Below are 12,380 nucleotides of genomic sequence, written 5' to 3'. Positions count from 1 at the left end.
CATTCTCCTTCTCTAAAGGATCTCCAGTCTCAAATCCCACTGAATTGTGTCACATTGAATTGTGCGAGAGATTAGCAAACTATTCTCTGCTGATACTATACTCAGTTTAAATTAATGTGGGTTAATCTTCATATTGAAGATTTTGATTTAGAATAATGTAAAGTTCATAAATTTACATATACTATATGCAATATATATTATTAAAACTCTTGGGTCTGTTTGATACTTTGTAATTTTCAATTCAGCAAAACTGTGCATCATAGAGCAACAGTTTTTAAATCAATATATTTCAAATAAGATAATTTACAGAATGCACACAAAATCTGTGATCTATGACTCCTGAGGGATTGAAATGTGGCAAACTTGTGGCCATGTCATGCCACCACCTTCCAATATACGTCCCAGAAACTCATATGTTGTGTGGTGCAAGGCAACATGGGAAGGGCCTTGCCACCATCCTTTTTCCTGCCTCCCTCTGGGCCCCGTACCCAATTGGGTAAAGATAAGGCCCAAAGCAGCCATGGGCTACTTTGGAATCAAGGCTGAAATTTGAAATAAAGTGTGCTGAAATACGCTAAATAAATAAAGCTATTTATTTATTTAGTGTATGGCATAGAGCACATGGATAACTGCGAAAGGTATTTGTTAATACTTACAAATAATTTCATTTTTCATTCCCCTATCTGGCTAATCAATTTAAATTACATTCAATAATTATTTTCATGGAATATCTTTTAGACAATATTTTTACCTCTATGCGAAATTCTTTAAGGATTGGGCGGATTCCTTCAGGAATAATGAATCGTCCAGCACGGGGATCCCCCAAATACTCTGGCTCTTTGGGGTCTACATCATTAGGAACTGACGGCTAGAAAATAAATAAAGTTCAAATTTTTAAAAAATTGTATAAATAAGATTATTGCCAAAAGATTTAAGCAAGCCCAATCCTACAGCCTCCTTACTTTATATGAGCTATCAAATAAATGAGAGGGTTTTTTAAATTAATGACAGTTTTTCAAGTTAATAAGCTATAGTATTTTCAGAAATAATAAAGTTTCATAGTTCTTATGTCACAGAGAACTATGATTACCTAAAGATTCCTTGATTTGTTTGCTAATTTAAACAAAAAGAGGAATGATGAAACTATTGGTATAAAAAAAATCTCATATGTATTTTATTAGTAAGAAATGCAGTAATTGAAGCATGATATTTATATGATAATTGCTATCAAAATCAGCTGTTATCTTTCAAAAATGGAACTATCACATTATATTTCTGGAAGTGATAATTTCTTACCCAGAAATATTTCCTAATGGCACACTGGTTGTGTCTAAGAAAGAAAAATAAATGCAAGTTACTGCATGCTAACTTGCATTCACTCACTATTTGAGTTATTTTACAGATTGAAGATTTTGATCTAGCTTTTAAATCTTAATCACAGCCTCCCATAAAAGACCTTGACCGCAGCACTACAACATCCTGCTACAAAATGAGAAGCTATCCTATTAAAAAAACATGATAGATGTAGGTCTACTTGTTATGCTCAATGTCATGCTAGAAATATACTGTACATTACTGAATATTCATCTAGTGTCTAGCAGGGATATTTTCAACCTATTCATGTGTCCATGTTTAGCAAACTCTAGATTTAATGGACCAGAGTGAAATGCTACCGGTTTGGACTGGTTCGGCCACACCGGTAGCGATGGCGGCGGGTGGTTCAGAGAACCGGTAGCGATGGCAGCGTGAGGCTCTGCCCACCCGCTCAGTTGTCGTTACTTCTGGGTTTTTTACCCTCTGTGCATGCACAGAAGGGTCTGCGCATGCCTAGAGGGTCTGTGTGCGCATGTGACGTCCGCGCGTGCCCTTCCAAACCAGTAGGGAAGGTAAGTAGATTTCACCCCTATAATGGACTAATGAGTAGGAATGGTGTCCACTAAACCAAAATGTATATTAAATGGCTAATTGGATTTTTAAAATGCACAAAATGAATGGATTTTGTTCATTAAACTACATCCAAAGCTTGATAATTGAGGTTGAGGAAATCAATATCTACAAATCAGGTAATGGCAATGCAAACACTTACCTCTAAGTAACCACTATAATCCAGTTCAATCAGTTCAAATACAGCAATTAATTCCCCAGCTGATTTATGGCCTTTATAAATATCAAAAAATTGGAGAGAAGGTTTGCTGTAAGGCTCATCTACCAGCTTCACCTGTGGGGTAACAAAGGCTCGACCAAGGAACTGTGGTGGACCCTATAGAAAAAAACAAACATCAAATCAATATTATACATGCACATTATTTTGGGATTGCTAAAGCTTACTACCAAAACATGCAAGGGCATTTTACTCAGACAACAGTATTCTATCCCTAATAGTATCAGATTCCTTACTTCTAAACGCCTTTGCTTATAAATTTCAGGAAGAATTGTGTTTTTCAATTTCAACAATTTTAAGACATGTGGATTTCAACTATCAGAATTCCCTAGCCAGCCTGGGAATTGAAGTTTGCACATCTTATAGTTGTTGAAATTGAGAAATACAGATGTAGAATATACTTGTAGCTGAAAAGCCCCTAGCAAAAGTTGCTCTTGCTTTAAGGATTCCATTCTAAAAGCAACTCTTACAGCACTTGCAACTTCTTTTCAGGCTTTTATAGGAACCCAGCAAGATGTTCCGCTCATTTAAACAATCACAGAGAGGTGTAGTGCTTATATGAAGTCTGGAGCACTAATTCCAAATAATTTTTGCAACATAATCTTGATGAGTGACTAGATAGCAGTCCAGGGATAGCAGCGCAGTGGCTCAGCAGTTAAGACACTAGGCTTGTCGTCTGGAAAGCCGGCAGCCCAGGTTCGAGACCCAAGTGCCATATGACAGGGTGAGCTCCCATCTTTGCCCCAGCTCCTGCCAACCTAGTAGTTTGAAAGCATGGAAATGCGAGTAAATAAATAGGTACTACTTTGGTGGGAAAGTAACTGCACTCCATGAAGCCATGCTGGCCACATGATTGCGGAAATGTCTTCGGACAGCACTGGCTCAATGGTCTTGAAATGGAGATGAGCACTGCCCCTCTACAGTTGGCCAACAACTAGTGGAGTAAAATCTGCAGGGAGTCCTTTATTTTTTATTTTACCTAGATAGTAGTCCATTACTGTTCTTATTGTTGCCCCTATTTAGTTTTGCAATGTGGAGAGGGTAAAAGGCAATGCTTTCTAAAAAGCTTGGAGCATTGATTTCAACAGGGATCAGAGAAAGCTGCTCGGTTTTAAAAGCGACTGAAGGGAGGTAAAGCTTCAAGGCATCTTCACTTCCATAGAGAGGGGTAAAAGCCAAAAATATGTGAATGAGAACAATGGGAGAGTTCCTGCACTGAAAAATTGCATCCCTTCCAGCTCCAGTTAATGCTGCAAAACATTTATAGCATTTCCTCCTACATCACAGCTGAGCCAGAAATTATCTGGCTTATCTGCCAAAAATGTCTAAAGTACACCAACATGAGTATGCAGGATGAAGGGCAAGCCCTAGATTGATGCAAATGACATGTGTACAGATTCTCTTAGTGATATAGTTTTCTTCAATCAATGTAAGTCATCTGAAATGACAATATTCAAAATCAAAAGGATTTTGATCTTGAGGATCAAGATCAAAATCTTAAGGATACCATACCTACCAGTGGGTCACTATGAGGTGGCTCAAGAAAAAATATTCCCAACACAACCTCTCAGGTTTTGAAGTTTTCAGACATGATTGCCAACAAATCTTCTGTCTAAACTCTTGGCATGAGTTTAAGACAAATCTGTTCATCCAGGTACTTCATTAAACTGGTGGTGTTAGGCTTTATGATTCAATTCAATATTGCTCTCTAATGTTCTTTAATCATGTTTTTTCAATTGAAATATTGCTTTAATTAATTGTAAACTTTTTAAAAATGTTCCCTGCTTTGGAATCTCCTTTTAGCAATAAAAAGCATATTTAAAAGTTTAGAAAGAAAAAGTGCTCTTACAAATTTATTGTAGTCAAAAATATTGACAATAGCTATTGGAGTCTCTGTCTTCAAGTCCTCTTTCTTTCCATCAATTACAAGCTGATCATACAGAAGTAATTCATTCCACATTGGGCTGAGTGTTTCTTCCAATACCTGAATGAACAAATATTGGAAGTTATTGACAATGAAAGAATGGAGATGATGAGTGCTGTTTTTCACCCTATGGCACAATTGCCCAGACATACACTCTATTCTCGTACTCTGATAAGTTCAGGCTGGAACAATAACAAATAAATAGCTTTTCATACAGTTTCTGTTTGTGTGAAAAGCATCATGGTATCTTATCTGAAAAAGCAGAGATAATCTGTTGATGGACCATACTCCAGAGGAAAATAAAGGAAGACAACAGCCTGCCAACTTTAGATATTTCAGCCAATGATACTGACACTCCCCATAACTATTTAAAACTAATCTAGATATAATAAAATATGAAATTGCATACAGTATGTCTTAACTCCAGCATTTTTTTTTGAATTGGAAGCAATCTGAAGCATTTATGAGGGAACATATACACTACAGTAGTGATATTTCTGCTCTCTAAACCCTCAAAGAGTTGAAGGTCATCAGTGATTGTCTTCATAGCTGTCAAACTTGAACCACTAAGAGCATCTTATTGCTCCCTCAGATCTAAGCCAATAGGAGAGTGCAAAGAATGCATTGATTCAATCCCCTGCCTTCCATCCATGCCTTTAATTTATTAAATGTAAAGAAAGAAGGAAAGAAAGAAAGACTAGACTATTTCAAATCGAAAATTGCAAAATCACTAAGGCCTCTGGCCTACATTTAAAAAACCTGCAGAGCCTAGTAGCTGAAATTCTATGAGAATGGAATAGAAGCTCAGCTCCGGTGCACATGCACGTGCCAGCCAGCTGATTTTTGGGCCTTCTGGGCCCACTGGAAGTCGGCAAACAGGCCATTTCCGGCCTCTGGAGGGCCTCTGGGGGGGTGGGGAAGGCCATTTTCACCCTCCCCAGGCCCCTAGAAAGGCTCTGGAGCCTGGGGAGCAAAAAATGGGCCTATCGAGCCCACCGTGCCATCACGTGCCAAAAATGGGGGAAACATGGAGGGGGGTCACACACACATGGGGCGGGGCGCATAGAATTATGGGTGTGGGCACACGCATGCACGACCCCCCCACGCTCCCCCCGCTTTTGGCACGCGATGGCAAAAAGGTTAGCCATCACTGTCCTAAGTTTAAGCAGTGACAAAGAAGAACATAGCCTTTTCTTCGCTCTCTATTTTTTTCCCACTAATGTTCATTCCCAATTGATTTACTTCTGCCTGAAGGAAAAAAATAACATCTGCCTTTCTCCCTTTCCTTTAGTAAAAAAAAAGTTTGAAGTGAGCAAGGAGTAACGGAAGGTAAAATTTGAACTAGCTTGGAGAGGAAATATTAAGTAGAGTTAAGCCCTGCAACAGCTGCCAAACTAAACCAGCAAGAATCACATGGATTTCAAAAACATGTATGTTGCTAGTAAAGAGTAAATAGTAAAAAGATAATCTTGAAAACTGCATCTAAATTCCCAGACAGATTTACAGTGAATTATTTAAGATAAGTCTCTCTGAAACATTTCCTTCCCACACTTCTCACATCTAGGCTGTGTGGCCTCTTCTTGTGTAAAATGCTCTTCTCCCCCATTCCTTCCCAGTCTTTCCTTAAATTCTTCCAATTTAAACTCTACTCAAGTTAGTATCACATTTTAAGAAGGTAAAAGAAACATACATACAACTGGAAAGATATCTTATGGATAATTTTCTCCAGTGTGAACTCATTCAATCATTTGAGACTCTTCTAACAGAGGTATGGTATGCATGAACCATGGAAATAGAATACAAATATATTAATGAATTATATGAGATGTAGTGGTGACAGTGTGGGATTAGGACTGAAAACCCCAGGTTTCTACTCTCAGTCTTACTCAGCCCAACTTATCTCACAGTGCTCTTCTTGGGAGAAAAATAAAAGGGAGCACTGTGTAAACCCTCTTGAGCATCTGAAGGAAGGGCAAGGTATAATAAATGTAACAAAGAAATAAATATGATGTAAAGGTTCAGGTGTTCAACCAAGACCAGGCAGTCTCTATTCAAAATCGTTCATAGCCATAGGAGTCACTGGGTGATTGAGGACCAGTCATTATTTCTCAGCCTACCTCCAGAAGGAAAAAAATGGGAGGAGGAGTATAACAGCAATTTGATAAACTGAAGACTAAGGATGATGAATTAATAAGTAGAAAGAGCAGAAATTCATTTAGTTTTGGTGTAGGGATACCTGTAGAAGAATTTAAAAAGTCAAGAGATCACGTAAAAAAGGAGTGGGACTTCAATCACATGGTCATGGCTGCCATCTTGACATTTTTGGACAACTCTGCCTCATCCCCATGGATGCTGCTGCAATTAATGGCATAAGTAAAAGAATGTCAGAAACCAGGGAGTTACTGTGATGAAGTTGCAAAACAGAATTTAAATATTTGGCCAGCAGATAGGAGCAGGATCAGTACAGACATTCTTGGGGGTCAGGAGGGAAATAGGAGAAATGTTGCCATTTCAGTATTTACTGTACCTGTAGCATTATTCACTATGTCTCCAAATATTCTTACCATTGTAGATTGGCACTGTGTTGAAAACACCACTCTTGCAAATGGATCTGAAAGGCCATTTTCATCAGCAGGAAGAATTCCCCTTGCCTGATACAAATGGGCTCGAAGCTGAAAGTAACTGAAGTCTAAAAGACAGAGAGAAAAAGAGATTTTCCACAGTAATAGGCTATATGTGATATCCACAGATTTCAATTATGGCTGTCTTGAGAATTATAGGTACTTCTCTAACTAGCTTATACCAAGGTGGAAATAAAATGATCTTTTGCCATGTTAAATAGAAATAACTATAATAGCTATGATACAAAAATTGTCCCCAGATGCTCATTCATTTAAAATGCACCCAGACTTTATAGATTGTGAGACAGTAGACTTGTCAGTGAACGAAAACATGACAAACTGCCTCATTTGATTCTGTGCTTGCTTTCAGTGCAGTAAAGCATGTAATCATACTTTGCAACATAACAAATATTTTATGGCATATATTCAGTGCAACATAAATTAGCTACTCACATCTTTCATATGAGGGGAAAATATCTCTACCTTATTTTTTAAAATGTTTTCATTTCTTTTGTTTACATTCTCTTTTTTCATATTTTATAGCTGCAAGTGAAATACTAAGTTCATATTATGCATTAGTCATGCCGGTACACTGAAGAGGAAGTACCGAACAGTCTTGCTAAATAAGCAATTTAAAAAATGAAATCTCTTGTGAGGCTAATAGTATCCATTGAGTATCCACAGAGAAATCCCAGTCATATATCTGCGTAATATACTACTCTTTTTTTAACTCCTTCACTTCTGTTTCTACCTTGTAAGAAATTCAAACCTGTCTTTGACAAGAATTTAAGTAGGACAATCTCTACCAACCCCAATACTAGTCCTCAATTAGTAACTGCTTCATTTAGGGACTGTTTGCAGTTATGATGGGGATGAAAAAGTAACTTTATGACTTTACATAAGCCTCACATTTAAGACCTTTGCAGATCTGTAGAACAAACAAAAGCTTAAGTAAAATCATATACAGAGCTGTTGTTTTTTTATTTAACAATTGCTTTGTTTTACAACTCAGTTGCTGGTCCCAATTGTGAACACTAAACCAGGATTATATCTATATATAATCGGACCTGTCAGCTTCAGAGGATATCTCTAAATGGCCCTTTCCAATCAGTTATTTGTTTAAATCTCTTTCAAGTTGGGCTTGACCTCTGATGATTTCATAGACATGTCCATATAGTTGGGAACTAAACAGGTAGTCACTGCCTTGTTTGGTGACTGCAGTTACAATATTGATAAAAAAATAATTTTATGGCCAATCCTCATATTTACCTTTGCAAATCTGTACAGCAAAGGAGAGCTGAAAAAAGATAAGCACAGTTCTGGTTTCACTTAGCGACCACTTCACTTAGTGACCAAGTCACCTGTCTCAATTATGGTCACTAAATGAAAACTATCTATATGTACTTATTCACTATATAGAAATAATCTGTGTATTCTCACAGAATGTATTTTAGATTTTCTATTCTAGTTTACAGCTATTCCTTGGTATTCTTCTATCCAAATACTAACCACATAGAATCCTGCTTAGCTTTTTTAGACTAACCCAGGTCAACTAGGCAGTGCCACCTGCTAATTGGAACATGATTCTGTATTAGGTGTAATTGAATCTTTCAACAGCTTCCATTGCAATAGAATGAACTTCCTGTTGAGAAAGTTTTCAGAAAAATAATTCTTACAAAAGTGACTACGCAGAAACACAGCAGAGAGCACATTTGGGGAATACTGCTCCAAGAGCCAAAATTATACATTTAGCGAAGATGTCCACAGGCAGCTGTAAAACTTAATATTAACCCTGGATTCCTTAGACCATGTTTTGTTGAGCAGGTTATAATAGCCTAATTCACCTAATTCACATGATACTAGCACATAATAGACCAAGCCAAAACCAAATATTGCCATTATGGCTAAAATGATGAACAAATCAATAATGTCTCTGATTATTTGTACTTGAAAAAAGTCATCTGAATTCTATTTCTATTCTACTTCCAGGGTTCCCCAAGCAATAAACTCACCATCTCTGTTGAGTTGGATGGGTGGGAAATATTTTGGAATGCTTGCAAGTTTTTGTGTCTTGTCATATATGGGTTTGAATTCTTCTGGAAGTTCTGCAGTACTGTTCTTCACGTACTTTGTTATCCCAAGCCACATATAGATTTCCAGTTTCGCAAAGATCTCTTCAGTGCGTGACCCTGGAACCTTTAAGCCCAAACAATATTACTACCTTGATCTTGCTTGATTAAGATTAACTATTTATCCTGCTCTTTCTTTAAATTATATTCACCACCCTAAGCTTTAATTTCTCATGTTTTTATTAGGTGCCCTTTTTATGATGGGCTAAGCTGTGCTCTGATCTCCCCAATTATCTCTAATTTTGAAAGTTATAAATGTTACATTTATTACTTTTTAAGGGATGCTAACCCTACACTAACAAACAAAGGTAGTTGAGATGTTACTTTATTTTATTGTCTTCTTGTCATCGTGTCCCCCCCCCCCCCGATAATAAATTCTTGAATTAAACTATTTCTACTGGAAAGGCTGCTTAAAGACCGTAATAAAGATATTTGATTTGATTTGATTATTAATTCCGCTCTTTTTAACTAACTAGCTTTAATGATGAATAACGATTAGTTCATCAGCTAATGATGAAATGAATAATATCTACCTTTAGAAAGACAGTTTGGATCTTTGCACAGTCCTTGCCTTTTTCTTCTTCTACCACTGCATATAGGATATTCTGTGCAGGGATCCTTGAATAGGCAATACGCTTGTTGTTGCTAAACATCCAGATCAAAACATCAGGGATAGTACACTGAGGCTGAAGAAGATGACAAAATACAGTACAAAACAAAAGTTTTTCATTTGCTGAAATTAGCAAGAAAGTTTATTGTGGAAGCTATTCTTTGTATATTCAGTAGACAGTAAAGACTCCTAAACACTTTAAATATGTTTTTGTAGAAAAAGAGATAATGGAAAGGAAAAGTTGTAGGATTCATTGAATTGTAGTAGGTACTAATGTGAAAACAAAAGGTTTCTAGAAAGTACTGGGAGCTATGCTTGCAGTAATTTCAAACCCTGATCAGGCCACCCAGATGCCTAGTGATGTGTAAAACTGCACCAAGATTCTTCAGAATGTTTTCAGGACTCCCATAAGGAGGATTTGAATTCCACCTTTCTAAACATAAATGTGAAAATTCTAGCACATTCGAGGAAATTACCCCTTTCCTTTACAAGTAACAGAACTTCATATCTACTTCCTGTTTCTTGAATGCTAAAGCTATAAATACAAAACTGACTGCTGAGCTGTGTTTATACCCTTCATTCTGTAATTATATACCTCTTTAGCCAGAAAGCGCAACTTTGACAGGATTATCTTTGTCTCATTTACTTTCTCCTTGATGTTGAGTCTAGTCAGTCGTTTCCTTATGCGGAGTCCCTGTTTTGCATAGAGTATCTGAATGCAACATAAAGATGTCATTTTAAAAATTAATCCACAAAGGGAAAGTCTAAAAATATGCAACAGCATTAAAGGATCAGGATAACTTCAACAATGAAAAGCATAGGAGTACAAAATTTTAAAAAGGCTTGGAAATTATTTTATTAACAGAACTTCAAACATTTTGAACATATTGCTCAAAGGTTTTCCTTGCCCCTTTGTTGAAAAAAAGACTACAATTCCAATATTAACCCACAAAACAAGAAATCAAGCAATCCCTGACTGCAAATCGGGTATAGATTTTGTCTTCCACAGATGTAGCATATTTTTAAGGCAGCCCCCATGCCAGGAAAAAAACATAATTCTTCATAACTGGAAAGATTTCACCATGGAATATTGCCAAGAAAAATATATTTTCATATACAGGAACTGATCCAGAGCCAAATTAATAATTGAGGCATAAATTGTTTGTTTTATGCATACCAACTGCTCAATGAGAATTCAGGAAGAGTTCATTGTAATCACATGTAGCGATAAAATAAGTCAAGAATTATAATATTAACTCTTAACTAAACTGTTTTGTTAACATCAGGAAAGTAATGTTTTCAGCTCATCAGATATTTATCAACATAGGGAATCAGACTGAGTTCTCATCGTCTTTTTGAAATAAATATCAGGCATGTTAAAAAGAGTAGGGCTTCAATAGCATACCGTAGTTATGGCCACCATTTTGCCTCTCTGACTCCCTTTCCAGATACCTCAGATAAAGATAATTCTCTTTTCCATTCTCATTCCATGCCAGGCTTTATTACAGAGGTGTTCCAGCTTCTGGTAGAGTTTATTAATATAAATTCTGATTGGTGCTAGAGAAGTTGTGTATGACTGACTACTACTTGGATCTCCTTTGTCAATGCAGTTTTTCCTCCCTTGCAATAAATTTTTCAACCAAGCAATAAGATATTTTCACACAGAAAGCCTAAATGAACTGGATTTAATTGATTTAGAAAGTTCACCTTGTAGGCCTTTGTATTGCCTTTGAGAAATTCTGAAAAGCAATATTCTAACAGACCCCTGGGGTTTTATGTATAATGTCACACTCAGCATTCAAAGTTTGTTCCTGAAATGTAGAGCCAAGCATTCCATCTCTTTAGAGCAGCCATTCTTAACCTGGTACCATCCAAATATGTGATGTCTCCTTAAAACTGCAGGGCACTAAATCAGGCTGATGTACAACACTAACATAGTCTGGCTACCTAACTTACAATGTTTTGTGGAAGAGATTTCATCCGGCATCGATCAAGGTTATTTGGACGAGTCATTGGTTTTTTGTCCACATTAAGAGAATACTGTCTGAAATTAGAGATACTGTCAAGTTTTATTATGAAAACATACATTGCATAAATTTACAAATAATTAGAAATCACCATAACGTATGACTCTCTACACAGTTAGAAGAAATCAGTATACATTGCAATCACATTTTAATGAATTGATTGAGACTAGGGGATATCTACTATATCCTAAAGTATATTAAATGAAATACAAACAGAAATGACATTTTTATGCAAATGAAAATTAAGAGTCATTTTGGTGTAGTGGTTAAGATCTGGACTAGAAATCAGGAGATCGTGAGTTCTAGTTCTCTCTTGGATATGGGTATTGTCTGGGTTACTTTAGCCTAGTCACTTTCTCACAGTCCAAATTACCTTCTAGAGCAGTGGTAAAATGAGAGGAAGGAGAAAACAAGTTCAGGAAGACGAATCTTAAACAAGTCCAGGAAGATTAATCAAATTAGCTTAAACAAAATAAAGGCAATAAACTTCAATAAAGTGTTTTGTAGCAAACATGTATTTCTAGAGTGGATCTAAATAAAACTTATAAACCTACATCCAGTAAAAAGGCAATAGAAGTTTACTGACCTACATCCAGCAACAAATTCCTCCAAAACCTGACGAAGCCTCTCATCTGCTTTTGATCTTGGTCTTCTCAAGAGTTTCTCTACATCTTCTAGTCCATGCTCCTATGACAGCAAAGAAGCTAAACTCACCTAACATGCTTAATCATAAACCCAAGTTAATAAAACTCAACAGCTATTTTGAATAAAAAAACACAGCCAAATTATAACTCATCTTAATATGATGTGTCCTTTAAACAGATCACATTAACACAATGGATGGATTCCTAAATGTACTGAAGCATGAACTTTATTCATAAACTGTATAGTCCTATTTCTCTGTGATA

General features: G+C 36.5%; 1 protein-coding gene across 1 annotated transcript in view; it reads right to left on the bottom strand.

The window, feature by feature from the left end:
- The window catches only part of LOC117663718 (fer-1-like protein 4), a 56,936-nt gene that overhangs the window by 21,287 nt on the left and 23,269 nt on the right, over positions 1 to 12,380 (bottom strand). Inside the window, exons 19-27 of the mRNA XM_034414124.3 lie at positions 12,059 to 12,159; positions 11,402 to 11,489; positions 10,041 to 10,157; positions 9,369 to 9,521; positions 8,719 to 8,902; positions 6,650 to 6,774; positions 4,011 to 4,145; positions 2,087 to 2,260; positions 752 to 868 (exon numbers count right to left, since the gene is read on the bottom strand). Coding sequence (XP_034270015.2) covers positions 752 to 868; positions 2,087 to 2,260; positions 4,011 to 4,145; positions 6,650 to 6,774; positions 8,719 to 8,902; positions 9,369 to 9,521; positions 10,041 to 10,157; positions 11,402 to 11,489; positions 12,059 to 12,159 — 1,194 coding nt within the window. The remainder of the gene's footprint in view (positions 1 to 751; positions 869 to 2,086; positions 2,261 to 4,010; positions 4,146 to 6,649; positions 6,775 to 8,718; positions 8,903 to 9,368; positions 9,522 to 10,040; positions 10,158 to 11,401; positions 11,490 to 12,058; positions 12,160 to 12,380) is intronic.

This window comes from Pantherophis guttatus, chromosome 3 (genome assembly GCF_059756535.1).
Source record: "Pantherophis guttatus breed Tessera chromosome 3, ASM5975653v1, whole genome shotgun sequence".
In the NCBI taxonomy this organism is placed as follows: Eukaryota; Metazoa; Chordata; class Lepidosauria; order Squamata; family Colubridae; genus Pantherophis; species Pantherophis guttatus.
This window is presented reverse-complemented; position numbering and strand designations above follow the sequence as displayed.